The sequence below is a fragment of the Danio rerio genome, chromosome 20 (assembly GCF_052040795.2).
Source record: "Danio rerio strain M-AB ecotype USA chromosome 20, GRCz13ab, whole genome shotgun sequence".
In the NCBI taxonomy this organism is placed as follows: Eukaryota; Metazoa; Chordata; class Actinopteri; order Cypriniformes; family Danionidae; genus Danio; species Danio rerio.
Window position 1 is genome coordinate 35,261,244 of NC_141040.1, and position 23,422 is coordinate 35,284,665.

Genomic DNA, 23,422 nt, shown 5'->3' on the forward strand with positions numbered 1-23,422 from the left:
TGTACATCCAATGGGAATTAGCAAATAATTAAATCAAACAACAGTGTGGCCGAAACAATAATAATGACTTGTTCGATGAGAGTCATAACACTCAACTACACTGTAAAACCCAAAAAGTTAAAATAACTTAAAGTTTAAGTTGTTTAAACTTTTTGGGTTTAACAGTGTAGTTGAGTGTCATGACTACAAAAATAATCCTATTGAGTACTTTGAACTTAATCCATTTGAGTAAATGAAGCAATTTGAGCACTTAAGGAGAACTCAAACCAACCGAGTACTGTAAAACCTAATACACTGAAAAAAAATTATACATTCCTTGGATTTACTCAATTTTTTTACGTTAAGTGGTTGTAAACAATTTATTTGTGTTGAATTTAAACAAACAAATTACGTTGAACATTATTAAACTTAATTTGTTTGTTTAAATTCAACACAAATAAATTGTTTGCAACAGTTCTGCATGCAACACTTTTTTCAGTGTAGGTTAAGGCAACACAATTAGTTTGAGGAAACCAATTTCTACACACCATTTCAGTCAAAAACTAATCATTAAAGTACTGTGAACTTACTCAATTTAAGTTGAAATAATGAGGTATTTAAATAACTTATCACCTTCAACATTGAGTTCAAAACTCTTTTGAAATGAGTAGATTTAACTTGCAGTAAATTTTGAGTTAACTACACTCATTTTATTTAATAAAGTTGACAGTTGAGTTTTTTGAGAAGCTCTAAAATTACAAGATACAGTTTTATCAATAAAACTGCCACCGTGTAACCCCTATTAATTAATAAAAAATTGTCATGAGTAAACTATGCGTTTGGAACAGCATTCACAATGTAATTCTCAATATGATAACACTGCAAAAAATATGTTAATAAACAGCTGTATGTAGCTCAGGAGTCTTGAGTATTTTGTGTTTACTTATAAACCCAGATTACAGTAATCTGTGCTCAACAACTTTTGCTGTTGTTTGTATATTTTATAAAAAAAATTTATAAATCTACAAACAATAACTTGAACACTACTGGCCGGTCGCTGCCTGTTTTTAGCTCTAGTTTTACTTGACAAACCCCAAAATGTTTAAGATCAAAAGTTGTTCCTGCAGCTGAATAAGGCCCCATAATGTAATTTGGAAATGTAAATAAACAGAAGACAAAATAAATCACACTGCTAATATATTTAAAGTGTATGAAAAATTAACATGAAACATTGATTGGATAAACATAAGCTAGAATGATTAGATCGTTTTTGATGAAAAGGATTCACAAATATCCATTACAGACACATAGAGAGATATGTTCAGGTAAAGGGGCACGTTTACACGTATAAAAATATTTCCAGAGGCACCGCGAAGTGCTTTGTCACTTCTTTCAGCCCTTGACATGAGTTACGCACGATAGAAAACAACTCTGGCACACTTGAAGCATACGAGGATGAAGCAACATAATCTAATTTCAGCTGTTCAGGGCACTTGTGGCTCTTCGGTCTTCGGGGTGTCGCATTACCAAACCTTACCCAAACTTTTTGGATTTAATCATTGCTAGCCGTGGAGTGGAAAGTTCCCCGCCGAAACCGCCCCTCCTACTAAGGATCTATGATCTCAAACATGTACAAATTGAAAAGAGTCAGTAAAGAGCTCTTCACACTGTTGAGGACCCAAACCAGCCTAAAATGACCACCGGCGTTGAGAGGCTTTTTGACGAACTTGGACACTTTAAAAGGTATGCTACTTTTTTGTCCTCGCGAAGTCAGAGGCATTTTTTGTTGTCAGTATTTAATGCTGACCATAAAATATCGTATTCATAATCCTATGAATCTTTTTTTCTTCATTTAATTTGGTTCTCTGTAAATTCGCCCGAAGCTAAGGTGCTTGGGTGAGCAGGTAGAACAAGTTTACACACATGGTTTAAATACTTTCACAAGCATAACTTAAGAAATTTAAGTGATATTGTTGAATATTTATTTAATCTGAATATAAGAATATTTTGGCGAACCATGACCCGTTAAAGATGGAATTCAAAGGAGATGAGTGAGTGACAAAAAATAAGGCGTTTTTATTTTTTTTACGTCTAGTCTGTTATATATCACTTAAAGTTTTTTTTTTGACCGACTAGAAGTTGTGCAGATGAGAACCTTTTTAACTGTTACAATGAACCCTGCTTTTATTTGATACTTTGTGACACTAACGATGCACTTTTTTTCTGAATGTGTGAAAATGTGAATTTTCTTACCTATGCACAGCTGTGTTGCGATTAGGTCCCGTTATATGTATGACCATGATGTCCTGGTTGCAGTGTTCATTGCAAAAAAACAACAAACAAACAAAAAAAAAAACTCCGACATTTATGTATTTAATTAATTCATAAAAAGCTTGGCCAGTTATTTTATTTTAAAAAGTTAATACGCTAACATTATTCAGATAGATATTTCAGAAAACATTTAAAACTATCATATGGTCATGTTGCAATTTGTCCTTCCCTCACATGTTACAATGAGTCCCGCATATGAGGCAAGTGTCACATTTCACTTCCATTCTTTTTGGATAAATACTGAATATACAAAAGTATACACTGCCTGCTCGCTTTGAACATCCAGTGTAATATGGGAGAAAGATATTGTAAACAGATTTGTATTGCATTCATCCCAGTTAATGCATGTCGCTATTTACAATATTGTTTGTCCTGCTGTATGGAAGGTTATGAAAAGTTTAATGTAAAACTGGATATTCAGTAGTTTCGGGAACTAATAAACTAACCAACTAACTAAATGAATAAATAAAACCATGTCAATTCTGCCTCTAACTTATAACCTAAAGCAGGGGTGTCAAACTCAATTCCTGGAGGGCCGAAGCCCTGCACAGTTAAGTTCCAACCCTGCTCCAACACACTTACCTGTAGGTTTCAAACAAGCCTGAAGGACTCAATTAGTTTGATCAGGTGTGTTTAATTAGGGTTGGAACTAAACTGTGTATAGCTGCGGCCCTTTTGGAACTTTCAGTACCTTTTACCTTGAGTAAAAAATAATTCTGGGTGACGCAGTGGCACAGTAGGTAGTGCTGTCGCCACACAGCAAGAAGATCGCTGGTTCGAGTTTCAGCTGGGCCAGTTGGCATTTCTATATGGAGTTTGCATGTTCTCCCTGCATTCTCGTGGGTTTCCTCCGGGTGCTCTGGTTTCCCCCACAGTCCAAAGATATGCAGTACAGGTGAATTGAGTATTCTAAATTGTCCGTAGTGTATTAGTGTGTGTGTGGATGTTTCATTAGAGATGGGTTGCAGCTGGAAGTGCATCCGCTGCGTAAAACATACTGTATGCTGTATAAGTTGGCAGTTCATACTGCTGTGGCGACCCCAGATTAATAAAGGGACAAAGCTGAAAAGGAAATAAATGAACAAACTAATAACTAATTCCAATGATAGCCTCGATTATTTTCTCCTTGAGTCTTAAGGATGTGTTATTCAGTCAGTAATTAATTTCCAATTTAACCTTCTACTTTCTCTTCAGGTTTCAGGCATGCCTCTACTTTGCTGCAATTTTCCAGGCCATCTCTTGTGGAATACATTACCTGGCCTCAGTTTTCTTAGTCGAAACACCTAAATTTCTTTGTAATCCTCCTTTGAATATCACAGATGTTCTCTACAAAAACCTTTCTTTCACATCCCTGGCAGATATCTGGACTCATTATAAGACAGGTGATGGACCTGTGGTTGTACGGACATCTCAAGGAGACCAGTGGGAACTTAGTCCTTGTTTAAAAGCACTGCGACTTGATGCCATTAATTTTCAATATGAATTTTTTGGGAACAAATCCGTGGAGTCTTGTGGTGCATTTGTATATGATCACAGTGAGGTTGAGCAAAGCATCGTAACAGACTGGGACCTGGTGTGCGAGAGGGAATGGCTAGCCAAGCTTACACAACCAACTTTCATGCTGGGAGTTTTGATTGGAGCATTGATGTTTGGGGATGCAGCAGATAGGTAAATTATTATTAATTATATTCAGTACACCCTCATGAATCTAACCCTTAAAAAAATCAATGACTTGATTGGTTTAGTCATTTTGTAAGCATTTTAATAGAGCAATGAGGATTTCAGATGTCCTCACACTATTCTCTTTTTTCTTTTTATACAAATCTGTCCCTCTGTTCCCACTCCTTTATAAGTTTTTTATTGTGTAAAAAAGAGAGGGGAAAAATCAGACATAAAATAAAACTAAATTAAATACTCAAAAAATCTAGGAAAACACGCAAGTTTATTTTTCATGTTGAAGAACATATTCACCGGTAACCACTGACATCCATAGAAGGAAAATCAAATACTATGGCAATCAATGGTTACCAGTTTATATCATTCTTCAAAATATCTTCATTTGTGTTCAACAGAAGAAAGAAAGTCAAACATGTTTGTGACAAGTGAAGGGTGAGTAAATGATGACAGAATTTTCAGTTCTGGGTGAACTGAACTGTATGGTATTTTTCATACCACATAAACCATGTATTCAAAGCAACAGATGAACAAGATAAATAAAATGGCGTACATCAGTCCAGAGAATTAAAGTGAGCATACAGTACATGCACAATGTAAAATATGCTGAGTTCCACGCAATTGATAATTGTTAATTACATTAACTTTACAAACGAGTGGATTTAACATAAAGGTTAATTTGTTTCCCCAAAAAACTTTGAGTTGTGTTGTTTCAGTTTATTAAAAAAAAAAAAAAGTGGCTTGAACAAACAGCAAACGTCCTTTTTTGAGTGTAGATTGGGGCACGTTTTAAAGAACACAGTACCAACAGGAGTAAAGTGATATTTTGGACTAAAATTTAAACATTATTTATTAAATAATATTTAATATTAAAACAAGTTGTCAGAGTTTTTACCAGCAGTTTCTGACAGAACAGTGCACTTGAATAACAAGACAAATTGACTCTGTGTTATGAAACTACATTAAACCTCAATATTAAATATGGCGTAATGCTTTACAAATTGGCAAATATTTGAATTTCCAATAAGATAGCTAAGAGCACTAAGAGAGCTTCACAGGATGTGCAGTCACACTGCATGGTTGCACATAAACAGGATACCACAGGTTCACATTCCAGAAGGCTGGTAATGACTGTCCATTTCCACACTAGACAGCAGAGAACTGTAGGTATTTGTTTGTGTTCATCTCACAGATTGGTCCTAGTTTTACAGCAATAGAACAATATGACATTAAATATGTCAGTCTCATTTGGAATGGAATCAAATTTGAAACGGACAAAGGTGAAGTCAAGCAAAAACAGCCCACTGGGTTGCTTTGATAAAAAACTTATCTTGTTTAAATTAAAACTGCTGTTTACCTGTATGATTATCAAGTAACAAAGCTATTAAAAAAAAAACATTTATATTAATCTACTTTGTTGTCTGTAGGCATATTCAATAAATGGGTTTCTGTTGGAAATGATGAACAATATATTCTTTACTTTTTTCCAGAATTGGCAGACGTCCTGTTCTCATGGCTACCAGCTTGTGCCAGTTTATTTTTGGGGTCACGGTAGCATTTACAGGAAACTACTATCTCTTTGTGGTGATGCGATTCCTTCTCGCCACGGTAAGCTGATTGGTCCATATTCTGAATGTCTGCCTTTATATCTGCATTCACAAATGCTTACATCGAATGCCTCTTAAATTACAATTCTGCAGGTAGTTCATAATCTGAGGGATGGTGGTGATATCGCCAAGTCTGATTAGATAAAGTCCTGTGAACTGACGTCCATTTTTATTCGATACTTAACATAAATATCAACCAAAACATGCAAACACACTAGATATCCTAAAAACTAACAATACAGATACTAACATCTAAAAAAAAACTATATTTTAATTTCATGGAACCTTTAAAGCTGTTTCTTTAAACATCAGTCTTTCCATCTGTTCCCTTTTTTCTTTGTTTATTCCACACTCTTTTTTACTTGCTGTTTCATTTTAATTTAAAATCTAAATCCCATCATAGTGCAATCATCTAAGACAAAACTGACCAGAAACAACTAATCAAATTTAACATGTCAAAAACAGCCCCCACCCAAAAAGCTTCTTGTTTGCCGAAATAAAGTCAAAATAAATCAGTTGTGAATGTCAACTGCATTAAAACAGTTTCCTAGATTTTAATATATCAGATTATTGATTTAGAATGCGTAATTAACTCAGTTTATGTAGAAAGCTAAATTAATTTACCACAATTTTTGATAAAATATCGTAATGAGGTAGAAACACACACACACACACACACACACACACACACACGCTAGAAATGTATAAACTCACATTCAGCCCATCTAAAATGTAGCTTAGTTTTTTGTAAAACATTAGATCAAATATCTTTAGTTGAAACCTTGCTTCTTGGTGATATATAAAAAGCTAATCAACTGCTACTGACACTTTGAGAGGTCAAATCAGTCATTTCATTTTATAACACTTTAATGCAGTGTCAGGAGCCATGGGTGTTAATTTACTATGATTTGTTTGGACTCTCACGGTGATGTTTGCCATTGACTTGCATTCTGAGAATTACCAAGAACCACAGTTTGAGCTCAACAATCACTTTACTTAAGTAATCTGTTTTACTGTAAAGTCACCTATGTCTTGGATGGAATAAATGAGTAGCATATTTTCATTTTTGGGTTAACAATTTCTTTAAAAATCAACATCTCTGGAGGTAAAAAAAAAAAAAAACTCATACAAGAAAATGCTTCATTGCCATCTGTGCTGTTTCCACCTGACTGTCGATTAATTTAGCCTAAATTGTTCTTTCTGTGTGTTGACAGGTATCAAGTGGGTATCTTGTTGTAGTCTTTGTGTACGTGACAGAGTTTACAGGAATTAAGGTGCGCACATGGACCTCTATGCATGTGCACGCAGCCTTTGCTGTTGGCATTATGGTAGTGGCTCTAGTGGGTTACCTTGTTCGCGTCTGGTGGATCTACCAGATCATCCTCACACTCAGTACCTCCCCGTTCTTACTTTACTGCTGGAAGTTTCCTGAAACGCCTTTCTACCTGATGGCTAAAGGCCGGTACAAGGAGGCCCAGGAGCTGTTGGACACTATGGCCTACATCAATGGCCTGCCACCCACACTTAAGGTAGACTCACTCAATAGCAATGCACAGAATTCTGTCATAATTATGCAGATAGCAGACATTTTTCAGAATCTTTTGGAAAAAAAAGGTAGTTCCACCATAATTGAATTGATTTAAAACATTCTGTAAAAATTGATGGGCACCTCATGTTAAAATAAAGAAATAGAAATAAGTTGCACACAGTAATAAATTGGTACTGTGTGTTAAAATGTACATAAAAAGAAATGCACGAAAACTTCAAAATCTACTACACATGCAGTATATTATCAAAATGTGCAATGATAGTAGCAAATAGAACATATTTCATCACATTTTTTACAATTACAAACCTACACTAAAATTTGAACCTATACACTTTCCTGATAATATTATAAATATTATAATATTGTAAGGGATTAATAAAAAAATTAGAAGTTTTGTAAGCAATGTGGTAAACTAATGTTTACTTCCAATGCTTCACTGATCTTAGGTGTCAGATTTACAAGATGGATGTGATAGAACACCACTGAAGGATAATAAACAGGCAATGGAAGTTGAGAAAAGGCTGAGCATGCTGGACATGTTTGGAAGCTTGAAAATGGCTGGCCGTAGTGCCACCTGCTGGGCTATCTGGTTTATCGGAAGCTTGGGATACTACGTCTTTAGCCTGGGCTCTGTCAACTTGGGAGGAAACCAGTATATCAACCTCTTCTTGGCTGGTAATGTGACTAATGTGTGCGCATGTATTGATGCAGTCTTATGTCATTTTAAACATGTTATATATATATATATATATATATATATATATATATATATATATATATATATATATATATATATATATATATATATATATATATATATATATTTTTTTTTTTTTTTCAAATAATGGGCTGTTTTCTATTGTCTTGCTATAACAATGAATGGAGCGTGTAGCTGTTAAATTTGATGGAGGAGTATTATAAAAGCATCACAGGAGTGGTTTGTGCACTTATTCATACAGGGACAATTCTGTACATTTTTACATTGTGTTGTTTTATTGCCATTTCAAAGTGTGACTTATACTACCTGTGTTTTGGTGGTATACAATAGGATTCTGTATAAAATTGAAAAACAAAACAAAAAAATTGAAATTAAAATCCTAACTTTTACTTATTGGTTGCCCCCAAAGCACCTGGAATATGTACCTATTGACAAATGACATTTTGTACACATGTGACCATTCTTCAATAATTTAGCATTTTCCTTTAAGGGTTAGTCCAGCCAGAAATAAAAATTATGTTAATAATTACTCAACCTCATGTCGTTCTTATCCTCTGAGACCTACGTTTGTCTTCTGAATATTTTGGATGAAATCTGAGCGCTCTCTCATCTTCTATACAGCTGCAGTCCTGAGAAGTCCAGTAAAGGGAACCAAAAACATAATTAAACCATTCCATGTAACTTCATGTGATTACAGTTGAAGTGAATCACATCAAAGTGCCAAAAACACCTTTGTGCAATAATAAACAAATTACTTTATTTGCCTTTGTCTTCTCTCCTGCATCAGGTTAGGGAGTGCATACACTACAGACAGTATGATGTGTTGCCATTACAGCAGCATATTGCCTGTGGTAAATTCACATCCCAATCTGACACAGAAGTCATAGGTGAACAGGGTCATTTTTACAGTTTTTTTCTGGACTATGTATGTCTCAAAACCATTGCAGTCAATGGAGGATGAGGTGGTTATCGAAAATCATCTAAAATATCTAGATAATTTGTGTTCCAAAGATGAGAGGGACTGGAACAACATGAGTGTGGATTATTGACAACAGACTTTTTATTGGGTGAACTAACACTTTAAAAGCTTAATGCAGATTGCTATTCAGTGGTTTTAAACTTATGAGCACGAGCACAAACCTTTTTCAATAAAACAATTATATTTAGTCAAACTGCTAATTTTAGATCAAAATTTGTTTATGAAAATACAACAAAACTGACAAAAACATTTAAACACCTTTAGGATATAACCTTGCACTGAATTAATTTTCATATTATACTACATTAGCAGTACATTCAATATACTTTTTCTGGCTGTTGTTAGGTGCTGTTGAGGTTCCTTCGTACCTGATTGGCTGCTTTGCAATGGATCGGTTTGGTAGGAAGAAGACATGTGCCCCGGCTCTACTGCTCGGTGGAGTGGCCTGCATGCTTATTATTGTGGTGCCCCAGGTATGAGATCTATTGAGGAACATGCAAACTCAAATATAGCAGTTTAATTACAATGAAACACATCATTGTAAATTGTTGAATGTTTTACTTTTAGTTATGGCATCAAATTGGTGGTATTGAAGGAGGCTCTTATGGTAAAACATGATGCAAAATGCTTGCATTGCAAATTTTAAACATTATTATATTATTATATATAATTAATGTCCTGTTTGTGGCACATTAGTATATGTGAGGGGGAAAACTTTTCAAGATGGGTGGTGACCATGGTGGCTATTTTGAAGTCGACCATCCTGGATCCAACTTTTGGAACTTTTAGGAAGAGGGTCATTTGACACATCAAACTTATTGGGAAGATACAAGATATGCAGCACTGGAAACTACAGATACTTGAAGCCTGTGCTGGCATTTCTCCGGCGGTGGCCGTCTTCAAAATGGCCACCATTGTCACCACCCATCTTGAAAAGTTTGCCCCCTTACATATACTAATGTGCCACAAACAGGAACATTCCCATTTTATTAAGATGTATCCATATAAAAGGCCCACCCTGTGTGTGTGTGTGTGTGTGTGTGTGTGTGTGTGTGTGTGTGTGTGTGTGTGTGTGTGTGTGTGTGTGTGTGTGTGTGTGTGTGTGTATACACACACACACACACACACACACATACATAATAGAAAACAAAATATGCTTATTTTTAAAAAAGGATTGCTAATAACTTTTGCTCAATCAATCGATTGATCAATCAATCAATCAATCAATCAATTGATGTCTGTACAGTTGACAGTGTAGCTCCAATAAACCCTTCAACTGAGGGACTTTGCTTAGTGCATCGGCTATCGGTTAAACTGAGATTTGGGTGTTAAGCTAAGAGTGAAGGCAGATGAATGTTAGCTATCAGGAGTGCATATAAGTGGCACAAATAACTGGAGAACAACTGCAAACATCATTGGTTTATTCATTTAAGAACGTTCTTTTAGAAAATAGATAGTGAAGTTTTGTTGAGCTTTTAAGAAAAACACACACTTTAAAATGAATTTGCTACACAGAAATCTAAACGCTATTTCTCAGTTTGGTACTGCTTTAGGTTAGCTTTAGTTATATTACACTGTACTGACATTTAAATTAATCATTTGGTGCAATCCACTTATTATGTACAAGAGTGCTTTTACTTATATTTTAAAATGTATCTCCGTGTAATTCATTTCTGTAATTGCATTTATAATTACATCCCTTACAATTGAACCCACACTACTACCAAACTATACTGTTCAACACTTCAATAGTACCTCAAGCACAATACAAGACGAACACAATAAGAACATTGTAATAATTTGTTGACGTGAGTGCCTAGTAGTTAAGGGCACTCAAAATAAAGTGGGGCCTTTAATTTCATAGAGCATTTATGGCAGTTGGCAGGCCGTTTTGAGCAATAAATGAAGCACAAAAGAAATTACTATTTTGAGGGAAGTACGTGTCTCAAATTGATTTTTGTTCTGATTGACCTAGAATCAATATGCAATATGCAAGCTAGTGTTGTAATCATCATTTAGTTCCTGGGAGGAACTGGGTGATTATTGAAATGAATGATTAACCCTGGCAGCAGAGTGCATGTGTGCGTGTGTTTGTTTTTCACATGGTAACTGAGGCAGCTGCTTGCATCTCATGTTCTGTATTTAATGAATCTTTCTGCACCCAATTTCTCCGGTTTCTTTCCGTAGAGCTTTAACAGCAGTGATACATTTATTATACTTTTAAGTTTTGATTTTAACAGGTCCCATATTCCATAAACTGACAAGTGTGAGTAAATGGTAGTGAGACAAGTTATACGTTTGTATTTATTATATTTTTGACTTGTGTTTATTATAAAACGATTGGTCACGGCACACACAACCCACCTCATGTACTATGGAAAGGGGCGTGTAATCATTGTGACAACATACTGGCAGCTGTGTTGGTATAGCAACAAGGTTTTAAAAGCACCGTCTATTCTATTTAGAGGATGTGAATTTAGTGCAAAAGCTTGTGTAGATTAGAAGAGGACTATGTTCTTCGCTATGAAACCCTCACTTCTAACTCCCTAGTAGGATTTGTGGTATTGGAACACCTTTAAAGCAACAGTTCACCAAACAAAGAAAAATCTGACATCAATTTCTTTCACGAATTTTATACCAGTTTCAGTTTTTTTATATTTAAAAAAAAATAATAATAAATAAATAGATAATGATAATAATAATAGGCGAATTAGTGGCGCAGTAGGTAGTGGTGTTGCCTCACAGCCAAGAAGGTCGCTGGGTCGTTGGTTCAAGCCTCGGCTCAGTTGGCGTTTCTGTGTGGAGTTTGCATGTTCTCCCTGCGTTCACGTGGGTTTCCTCCGGGTGCTCCGGTTCCCCCACAGTCCAAAGACATGCGGTACAGGTGAATTGGGTAGGCTAAATTGTCCGTAGTGTGTGTGGATGTTTCCCAGAGATGGGTTGCGGCTGCCCTTAATAAAGGGACTAAGCCGACAAGAAAATGAATGAATGAATAATAATTATAATAATAATAATAATTAGGTTTTTATAGGATAGATTTTTTCTTCTATTGAACACTACATAATAAATTTTGAAGAAAGCTGGAAACCTGAATTGTTTATATATATATATATATATATATATATATATATATATATATATATATATATATATATATATACACACACACACACACACACACACACACACACACACACACACACACACACACACACACACACACACACACACACACACACACATATATATATATATATATATACACACACACATATATATATGTATATATATATATATATAGTTGTATGGAAGTGTGTGTGTGTGTATGTGTGTACTTGAAGAAAGCTGGAAACCTGTAACCATTGCCTTTCATAGAATTAGTCACTATTACTATTGAGATTAATGGTTACAGGTTTTCAACTTTCTTCAAAATATCTTATTTTGTGTTCAACACAAAAAAAAAACATCCTATAAAAAGCTTATTATTATTATCGAACTTTCCATTTGAGGCTATTTCGGATAAACAATTCTGTTTTTTCTTTTCTTTTTTCTCTGTATTGACCAGAGCATCCGAAATGGAGCAAGTCAAAACATGCCTAAAATCATATTGTGCATGTCACACAGACTGTCAAACTTGTCTGGCTTGAAATTAATAATTAATATCCAGCTGTCTGTTAGACATTGCATCAATGCAGATATTCATATGATGTTATCTTTGGTGTCACGAGACCACTGTTTAAGCATCTGACAGTGGGAATTATTTGCACATAAAAAAATCATTTGAATATGTTAGAAGTAGTAAAAAATAAATAAATAAATAAAAAATGGACTACTTTTCCTCAAAGTCAGTGCCAAATTCACTAAAAACAAGTGGCAGCTTCCTTAACGTGTTGACTTGAGTTGCATATCTGCAGGTTTCAGAATTAGTCTTGGTTCTTGAGTAACTCATGTATGCACATGCCCTATACGTCAGTACAGAATGTATGTTAAATTGCTGGACAAAAACTTAAATGTACTCAATGTATTTTAGAATTGTTTTAACCATTATTGTTTGCAAATGTTGGAAGAATTTATAATAATAAAAATATCTATATAGATTTCTTCTTTAAAAGTATATATAAACACAATTATAAAATCTAAAAAATTATATAATTGCTTACATTAGTTCATAGTACTGTAGGTGGCAACAAGGGGCTGTCTTTATGTGTGCTATTGCTGCATCTGAAATTGCATAGTATGCACTTAAAATAATTGTCAGAATTCCACTGGTAAACAAACACAAACCTACTGTACATTGATAACATGGCAATGTAGTTCATCCAAATTAAATATATATCACACACATTGATACTAATGGTTGCAAAGGAATTATTTATTAAAAATAAGTATCTATCAAAGACTGAGATTTAGGATGCAGGCAATGATTCAAAACATTTTTTATAAAGCACAGAGTCAGAGTGAAAGCAAGGAAACCAGTCACTCTTATTATGAGTGAGTCATTAAATCAGTATTAAGTGATTTAATTAAGTGATTCATTCCAAACAATGGCTACGAGAATGTATTTGGTTTGAAGTAATTACTTTCTAACTGCTTTAAAAGATGTTCTATTTAGTATTAATGATTAAACTACATTTGTCATGTTATCTTAGTCAAATCGACCATAAGCAATAGTTGTATTGCTAAGATACAGTAGTTTTGTTTTGTTCCAGTGGATGTGCAACTCACCTAAAGTAATAGGTCTTTCTGAAACAGTTTGTTACTATTTTATGTATTTAGACATTTCACATACTGCAGTCAATTATTGATTAAAGATGACAAGCGTTAGGGAGTTTCTACAACCACAATTCACATTGATAAACTACTAAGTTAATGTTAATATAACGTTAATGATAACACTTTTTTATTTTGTTGGCAGAGTTTGATTATATATTAGTTTAGCCCACTTTCTAGACAATATGGCAGACATAAAGTACAGTGATGAGATAATTCATCCAAAAATGACAATTCTGTTATAAGTTACTCAACCATGAACTTGTTTCAAACTTAGTTTTCCTTCTCCTATTGATTACAAAAGAATATTAGAAACTGGTGGCCATTGACATCCGGAGTTTTCCTTCTCCTTTTCTACTTCTACTACTAATTCTAATAATAATACTAAAAATAATAACAATAACAACAAATTGCTTTGGCACTTTCAAAAGTAGCGCATAAAAGCACTTTACATGCATATGAGAAAAAAAACAAACAAACATTAAATAAACCTTAGCCCACAGTTTAAACAGTTAAAACAGCTTCAGAAGACCATAGAGCGCACAAAGGGACATCAGGGGTTAAAAGTTCAGTCTAAGGAGCTAAGGCTTTCATTCAAGTCTTTATAAGCAAGCATGAGATTTTTTTTAAAATCAATATTAAAACTGATAGGAAGCAACTTATGCAATTTTCCTAAGATAAGTCTAATGTGCTGTGTTGCACACTGGTCCTTGTGAGAATTCTAGAGTTTTGCACCTGCTTTTGAACCTTCAGCCAACAAAGCATTACAAAAATCAATTCACATAAATACAAAGGTTAACTATTAACTTTTGAGCCACAGAAAAAAAACAGCATGAAGTTTTATTAAATCATTTTTCAATACAATTTTCTAGTGATTTATGTACTGGACTTTAAAAGGATTTGTGAAAAACTTTGTTTACCACTTTGTTTACATTTTATTTAGTTACTATATTCTAGAATGATTCAGCATTAACCCTCATGTTTTAATTTTTACTAAATTCTGTGCAGAAATAGCAAACAATATCTGTAGATTCTGTGTGGCCTTATAAGTAAATAAGTACTACCATATTGACAATTTAACTGTATTAAAGTATTGCAGTTGGTCTGAAATTTTCAAGAAATATCTCAGTCAGTCTTGGTCACTAGCAAGTCACTGAAAACACAAACTTAACTGATCATGTTAGTGGGTTGATATTCCATCAACATCACGCCACCCCTCATCGCTAATAGTTACACTGCTGACATCTGAAATATCCCAATGTGGCTTGAGTACAGCCGCCGTTGCTCCAAAAAATCTTTAAATAGACCTGTCATCTAAGGTAGCTGTTTATACATATGGCAGCTGCCTGCTTCTGAGAGGGGGTTAAAGGGAACATGTCTGGGGGACGTTTAGACTTGTGTCTGATCCCACATTTAATGCAGCCCTACTATGGCCTGCTGCTGGCAACATCTCGCAACAGCTGATTGCCAAAACATTGTTGCAGATGAATATGCTGTAGTTTAACTGTGTGGTTCTCTCTCTTTGTTTCAGGATGTTGAAGTATTGGCTATAGTCTTGAGTATGACAGGAAAATTCGCCATTGCCATTGCATTTGGTCTGATTTACTTGTACACCTGTGAGCTTTACCCCACAATCATCAGGTATGTCTCATTCTAAAACAGAAAATGGAGTTGTCCACAGTAAAGCCTGGAACACACCACAGAACAGAATTTGGCATCATAGAATTGATTGCACTGTAAACATTTATATTATAAGAATGAACTAGGAAGGATCCCACACTGCCATTTCAGGATGCTTTTAAAAGTCAAACTCAAGAAGAAATATGTGGCTGATCTCTGCATGGGAAATTTGATAAATTTCTAAATCTTTAGGCAAGCTCTGACCCATCCAGAAAAAAACAATGTGTAGAGTGTTTCAATCCTAAAGAAATACAGTAGTTCTGCCAAAATAAAAGCATTGTGTACCACTACAATGCTGTCAAACTACCATCACTTTTGTTGATCCTGTTTTTAAAAGTTAGCATTTTCCTGAAAATAAATGAAAAGTCAAAAACCATTGAATGAAATATATTGTGTTCAAATACAGTACATGTTGTTTTTGCATATTGGATCGGTTCTTTTGCTGAATACATCTGACAAAGACATAAGGTTGAAGTAAGAATTATTAGCCCCCCTTTGATTTAGATTTTTTCCCCCACAAATTATGTTTAACAGGGCACAGAATGTTTCACAGTATGTCTGATAATATTTTTTCTTCTAGAGAAAGTCTTATTTGTTTTAAACACCATTTTAAGATCAAAATTATTAGCCCCTTTAAGCTATATTTTTTTCAATAGTCTACAGAACAAACCATCGTTATACAATAACTTGCCTTACCCTAATCTGACTAGTTAACCTAATTAACTTAGTTAAGCCTTTAAATGTCACTTTAAGCTGTATAGAAGTGTCTTGAAAAATATCTAGTCAAATATTATTTACTGTCATCATGGCAAAGATAAAATAAATCAGTTATTATAAATGAGTTAATAAAACTATTTCGTTAAGAAATGTGTTGAAAAAATATGCTGTCTGTTAAACAGAAATTGGGTCAGAATTATTTATATATATATATATATATATATATATATATATATATATATATATATATATATATATATATATATATATATATATATACATACATACATACATACATACATACATACATACATACATACATACATACATACATACATACATGCACGAATGTTTTTTTAAAGGCTTAATTAGGTTAATTAGGCAAATCATTGTATAATGATGGTTTGTTCTGTAAACAGTCAAAAAAATATTGCTTAAAGGGCACCTATTATGAAAATCATCTTTTGTAAGCTGTTTGGACAGAATTGTGTGCAGGTATAGTGTGTACACAGTCATATTGGAATGACAGAAACACAAAAAGTCTCTTTTTTTTATTTCCTGATGTTAAAATAGGACCCAAATCCCACTGATTTTGAAGCCCTCCGCAACGTGACATAGGACTAAAATACGTAATGCTGTGGAATAAATCCCTGCTCTGTTAAACATCATTTGGAAAATATTTGAAAAAGAAATAATAAATTCCTAAGAGGGCCAATAATTCTGACTTCAACTATACTGTATATGTATCTGGTCCGGCAGGTCTTTGGCTGTAGGGAGTGGTAGTATGATGTGTCGGGTGGGAAGTGTTGTGGCTCCTTTCTGTGTTTACCTTGCTGACATCTGGATCTATCTGCCGCAGGTATGTACCAATTCCACAAGGCTACACAGATTAACTATTTCAGTGTTCACATGAACTAACTGTAACCCTCCGTATTATTAGAAGTAAAAGATAAAAACACAGGAATTAATATTACAGACCCAGTTTCGACCTGGTAATGTTACATTTTTTTCTCTCCTATTTATTTTGTAGCTCATCGTGGGAATTCTGGCGTTCATCATTGGGATCTTGACTATGTTTCTGCCAGAGACTCTGGGAGAGCCCCTTACCTCCACTTTGGAAGAAGCTGAAGCTCTTGGCTCAAAGCCCAACACAAAGAACACTGAAGTGAATGCACTAGAGATGAACCAATCCATCAAAGCTTAAATCCTTTTTCACACAGGATTCCAGAAAGTGCCTCTACTGGACTGACAACAGTACTCTATGATACAATCTTTTTTTTTTTTTTTTTTTTTTTACAAATACGATAGTTGTTTGGTGCGGGCTTTTTTTTTTTTTTGGTGGATGAAGCCGTTGTGTGTGTGTATGTGAGTTTGAGAGATAAATATTAACAGTATATTTAACTGTGATTGTGAAATTTTATAATTTTATCTTAATTTTAACAGTTTACAAGGCAGGACCTGGTGTATCCAAACCACTATAACATTTTTTCCATTTCAGCCTGTTCACTTATGCATATTTTAATGTGCTGACATATACACAGTGTAGTTTAAGCAGATAATATGTTGAATTGTTTGTTGGAAAATAAGTATAAGCACTGATAAAAACAATAGCTAAGAAATCCGTGTTATCGAAATAACGGAATTTCACATCAAACCTTTGCTGTTAAATGCATTCGATTTATTGATTTGTCAAAATTAGTAGAATTTAAGAAATCCAAATCTATGCTTGATTTTGAAGCTGATTCTTAGCTGTTTTTAATTATATTTTATTAGGAATGTAAGCAAACATTTTGATGCATTAATGTGTTAAAGGTGCTGTATGTAAGTTTTTGACTCTTATTAAATATCTTAATATGTTTTCAGATATTTAAGAAACGCGCTATGTGAACATTCTTGTTTATCTGAAAAACAATGCTGAAGTCAGATATTCTGCTTTGAAAATGTGCATTACATGCCGAAATGTCTGTCTTTGTTTTGGTTCTTTTTAACCCACCCAATGACAGTTTAGTCAATTATATTTCAGCACAGCGGGTTGCCTTTGTGGAAAACTGCGTATTTCGTTTATTCATTCAGCATGCGTCCGAGACCGAAATGCGACCTCCGGTGGACATTGATATTTGAAATAAGACCCAGATTCTTAGTTCCACATGAGGGTATTAATAAGCAAATAATACAAATATTACAAATGTAAGCATTAGGTGAGTAGGTTACAATGTAACACTGTGTCCTAACAGTACGTTATGTGATGAGATTTGCAGTGATAATCAATTTGGCTGTTTGCACCAGACTATTCCAGAGAAATGTAAATGCAGCCATTCAGAAGCACAGAATATTCCCTCACTCACGAAACGGTTAGGTTTATAATCTAATTAATACATATTAAACCACTTTAACATTATTAATTGTACATGCTGAATCACTGATATGCGTTTTATTTTCACAGATCTGAAGTTCAATTTCTTAAGGTTTATTTTATTTTCAAGATCTGAGTTGAATTATCTGCTGTTGCTTTCAGTAGAATGGCAATAAATGTCATGTAAAATGGTATTCAAACTCATATTATTAGCATTTAACACAAACACTTGTTAGTTTTCTGTTGTTCACCTGTGAGAAATAGAAACCATTTTTGAAATATCAATTTGAGGTGTTTGTCAGAACAAAAACTCCTTTTAATATGGAAAATATTCCCTCTACCCTGTGCCTTTGCTTTTATTTAGAACATGATTTAAATCAGCCTTTAGGCTCGACCGTCAGACTTGCTCCTTAATCTGGTAACCTGCGCTTGCATTTGTTTTAATTCAGGAATGTAATACCTAGTTCAACCATTGGGTGTCAAACTTACATACTGCACCTTTAAGGATTTTAAACCCCATCTAACCTTGTCCATTGACAATATTAGCACAAGCATTGCTTCAGTTGATAAAAGAAACTTTAGTTTCTTATGAGTTACAGTAACAATGTTAGTTTTTATTCATTAAAAGTCAGATCTTTCAAATTGTATAAAGTGGTTTTATACAATTGCATCTCAGGGTTAAGCTCCAAATTGGTGAGTATTGTTCATAGTAAACTGTGACTGTACTTTAGAATACTTAAAAACTTTACGTATTTTTATTTTAATTTAATCCTCCTTTCCTGTGTTCTCGGTTGCTATGTATAGGAGAGGCCTTTTTGTTGTTTTTGTTGAAGATTTAATAGTAGTATTGTGTGCTAAAATTGTTGTTGTTGTTTCCCTCAAGCTCTTAAATCTGTGGTGTGTTTTTGGACCAAAGAGACAGGGATAGTAATTTCTTACTGTAGTTGAACATAGTTGTCATGGCAACATGCTTATCCATAAAATGTAATATATAAATAAATATCTTTAACACAGAGCTGTTTCACAAAAAAATATACTGGTTTCAAATGTTGGTAATAGCAAGCTTTAAATGTGCTGTTCTCCTACCTTTAATTCCCTGGTGAAAAAAAAAGAGACTCTCATGGAAAAGGTGAGAAATATTTTCCAGGTTAACAGGAGTAAGGCAGGCGTTTCTCATTCGCTGTGACAGAGGGGAGGAGGCCCAGGACAAGATGTGTACAGCCAGTTCTTACTAAAACAAGATGAAAAAAAACAAAAACAAAACAAAAAAACAGACATCAATAAAAGTATATCATTGCAGTCAGAGTTTCTGATTGTATACACTACCTGACAAAAGTCTTGTCGCCTACCCAAGTCTTAGGAACAACAAATAATAACTTGACTCGAAGTTGATCATTTAGTATCAGAAGTGGCTTATATGAAAGGCAAATGACACTATATTATGCTCATTTTACCAAAATAAAATCTGATCATATCTCAATTTTTAACGATTTAATTAGAACAGTAAGGTCTGACTTTGCTTAGACAAAAGTCTTGTCACCTAACAGAAATAATGTACAGTATAGAAAATAAAGTCATGGTGCATTGGAAAAAAGAATTAGTGTGACTCCCATGAGCTTGGAAGTCTGCATCCATACATCTCTGCAATTACTCAAATAACTTAAAGTCATCTGGAATGGCAAAGAAAGCGTTCTTGCAGGACTCCCAGAGTTCATCAAGATTCCTTGAATTCATCTTCACCTTCTCCTCCGTCATCTTACCCCAGACATGCTCAATAAAGCTCACAGCGGAATGAACCGCCAACTTATCCAGCACATGTTTTAAGCAGTGGATGCCTTTCCAGCCGCAACCCATCTCTGGGAAACATCCATACACACTCATTTACACTCATACAGTACGGACAATTTAGTCTACCCAATTCACCTGTACTGCTTGTCTCTGGACTGTGGGGCAAACCGGAGCACCGGAGAAAACCCACGCAAATGTGGGGAGAACATGCAAACTCCACACAAAAACGCCTTTTGACCCAGCTGAGGCTCAAACCAGCTACCTTCTTGCTGTGAGGTGACAGCACTACCTACTGCGCCACCATGACGCCCTACTTTTCCAAATGATCAACTAAAAATCAAGTTATTATGTGTTGCTCTTACAACCTGGATCGATGACAAGACTTTTGTCAGTTAGTGTATAAAGACACTATTGTGTTATTGATTTAAAACTTTGCTGAGCATTCACATAACAGCATGTTCTTCCTGTGTTTATTGGAGTGCTATTGTAAGCAGAAGCATATTTCACAAATGAATCTCTATTGTGATTTGAACAATCTAAGTGGGCCTACTTTACACATCCCACACAACAAATTCACCCACTCGTTTATAGTGCAGTCTGTTTCAAACTTCTGCCTAACAGTGGTGCTTTTTATCACAAACACTGTGATATTGAGAAAAATCATATTACTCATGAGCAAGAACAAACTTTTCAGCCGCCTTCACAAAACGATGAGGGTGGAGGACGGGCGGTGGGGGTTGTGGGCGCGCTTGTACCCTACTTATGCATGTGGTGTTTGGGTTATCAGTGCTGGCCTACAAACACAAATAGAAATGATCTCTTGTGGACAGGGCCAGCTGGACACTGCACTTTGACCCTGCTAAGATACCCGGCTAAGCACAAACACACATGCTCACACTGACGCATGCCTATTTCAGAACAAACCTATTTCAGAAGACAGATCTAACCAGTCGAAAAGCTTCCTTGAACACACATTTGTACAAGACAGTGTGCTGAGAGACTCATTACATTTAGCTGTTTTTTTAGAAACAAGGTAAAAATGTAATATAGAATCAAACAGTTGAGTAAGCAACTATTTGCTTAAAATGATTTGGAATAGATGTTTATGTGCAGCTAAATCACGACTTTGAAAATCATTGCAAAGCTAATGCAGCTGGGGCTTAGCGAAGCAATGGCTCCTTCCTGTGTTGAACTTGGGAAATGCACATTGGCTGGAAATGCAGTATTTTCAGAGCACTTGCTCATCTTTAACTTAGTTAACTGGCAAAGAAAAGGTCGTTCATGACAAATGTCTAATGAATCATTCCATTATCATTGAAGGTGCACTGTTTCATTCTGAAAATTAGAAAAGGCTGATTTAACATTTTAGTTTTCATTAAGCGAAAATGGGGCATCACGGTGGCGCAGTGGGTAGCACAATCACCTCACAGCAAGAAGTTCGCTGGTTTAGTTGGCATTTCTTTGTGGAGCCTACAAGTCAAATGACATGCGCTACAGCATGCCTCAGATTAATAAAGGGACTAAGCTGAAAAGAAAATGAATGATTGAATAAAGTGAAAATGAGACATCTTACACATTGTATGCATTCATTGTCTACAGATAGGTACAGACTGGCGACAAGTGAATAAAATTAAAGGCTCATTTTCCCTTTGTTAATGCAAACCACATATATTTAGCAAAAAAAAATAAACATTGAAGTTTTCACTCTTATTTGCAAAGTAAAATACTTAAAGGATAAAAAAATGTCCTCATTACAACCTAAATAGTTTAAAATAATGATTAAATAGCTTAACTAAGTTTTTTGTGAAGATAGTTTATTTATAATTATGTGGGCTTCTAAGAATGGACATCATTTTGTTTAGCACATACGGAAAAGTTGTATGTGTGTGAGTGGCAGTTTTGTGACAGTGCACAAAGTATTAATGCATTGAAATTATTATTGTTTCTGATATCGTTTTCTTTATACATATATAAAGAAGAGTTCTTCCTGTAGAGTTCAGCTCCAACTCTGATCAAACACAACAAAATAGGATCTGAAGGAGCACTTGGTAGGCCCAATTAACAAGTGGTGCTCGCTGCAGAGCCATTTGGGTAGAGCTGAGCTCCAGCGAGGGGGAGCTTGAGCTCTCGCTCCTCCTTTTTTGCACTTCTTCTACGAGTGATGTCACTGGGGGTAGGGTTAGGGGTGGGGTTGGTGTACGCATTAAAACAGCTTATAAGAGGATGAGCGAGAGCTCATGCTCCCCCTAGCTGTGGCTCAGCTCTAGACAGGTGCGTTTTTTCAAGGTTGCAACTCTGCAGGACGGTAGATCTCCAGGATGGACACTCCTAACAAAAATCCTTAAATTTAATAAAATGTTAAATACCTGTTTAAAAAAAGGCCACTGATGATGGTAGAAAAAAAAATCTCAAAGTGGAAAAAATATTAAAACATGATAATTTTAGTTGACTTTTTAATTACATTTCTGTCTTTTGTGGGCCTGTGTAACGTTAGAACCTTTTTAGAAATTGATGCACAAGTCACCCTTTTGTTACATTAATCCTTAACAAATGCAAAGGTTATCTATCCTGTGTAGGCCATTAGAACAATGTTGTTGCTTACCTTCTCTTAGACTGAATCCTTGAAAGTTCGTTCAAAGTGACAGAATTTGGGGGAGAAAAAAAGCACAGACCACATTTTGAAGATTTTGAGTCCTCACATGGACCCATCGTTTTAAATCACGAATGAACAGTTCTTAATCATGTCAATAAATCTACTTGTGTAAAAAGTGTGCTTAATAATTAAGAAAAACAACGGTACAGTGCAAGTATTTTGTTTGTTTACACGCTAGCTTACCCCGCAGCTGTCCGAATCTCTTTCGTTCAAACCACTATTCAAAAGTAGGCGGGACGGGGCAGTTTCTTCAGTTCTGCAGTCCAATCAAATGCGCTTTAACGCCTCATACCTGAAAATGATTTGCTCACGTCTTTGTCAGTCTTTCAAAGAGGGGAAAATTATCACGCGTTTACAGTACAGTCAAATCAAGTTGTGTCCGAATTCCGAAACCGCTCACTCATTAATTAATCCGCATGTTCTCCGACTCCCGTTGTTCACGCGGGTTTCCTCCAGGTGCTCCGGTTTCCCAGTACTGGGCTGCAGCTGGAAGGGCATCCTCTGTGTAAAAGTTAGTGGTTCATCTGCTGTGGCGACCCATGATGAATTTAGGGACTAAGCCGAATGAAAATGAATGAATGAATGAATTAGCTTTTAATTTTAGAAATCGACAATATAATAGAT

The 23,422-nt window shown here is 35.0% G+C and overlaps 1 protein-coding gene and 1 long non-coding RNA gene across 3 annotated transcripts; one reads left to right on the forward strand and one right to left on the reverse strand.

Moving 5' to 3' along the window:
* The first annotated feature begins 1,672 nt into the window (after window positions 1–1,672).
* slc22a16 (solute carrier family 22 member 16) lies at window positions 1,673–17,208 on the forward strand. Its single transcript, NM_001025488.1, has 9 exons — window positions 1,673–1,722; window positions 3,505–3,978; window positions 5,475–5,592; window positions 6,806–7,120; window positions 7,587–7,815; window positions 9,183–9,310; window positions 15,139–15,248; window positions 16,764–16,863; window positions 17,035–17,208. Exons 1-9 carry the CDS (start codon window positions 1,673–1,675, stop codon window positions 17,206–17,208), a joined length of 1,698 nt encoding a protein of 565 aa, NP_001020659.1.
* LOC141379313 (uncharacterized) lies at window positions 7,979–23,179 on the reverse strand. 2 transcript variants are annotated; one of them, XR_015518592.1, is made up of 4 exons: window positions 22,982–23,179; window positions 19,444–19,588; window positions 9,206–9,319; window positions 7,979–8,487 (listed from the first exon to the last, which is right to left on the reverse strand). It is a non-coding gene; the product is annotated as an uncharacterized LOC141379313 (long non-coding RNA). The 2 variants fall into 2 exon arrangements; XR_015518591.1 differs by having other exon boundaries at window positions 22,748–23,021.
* Window positions 23,180–23,422: the final 243 nt, after the last annotated feature.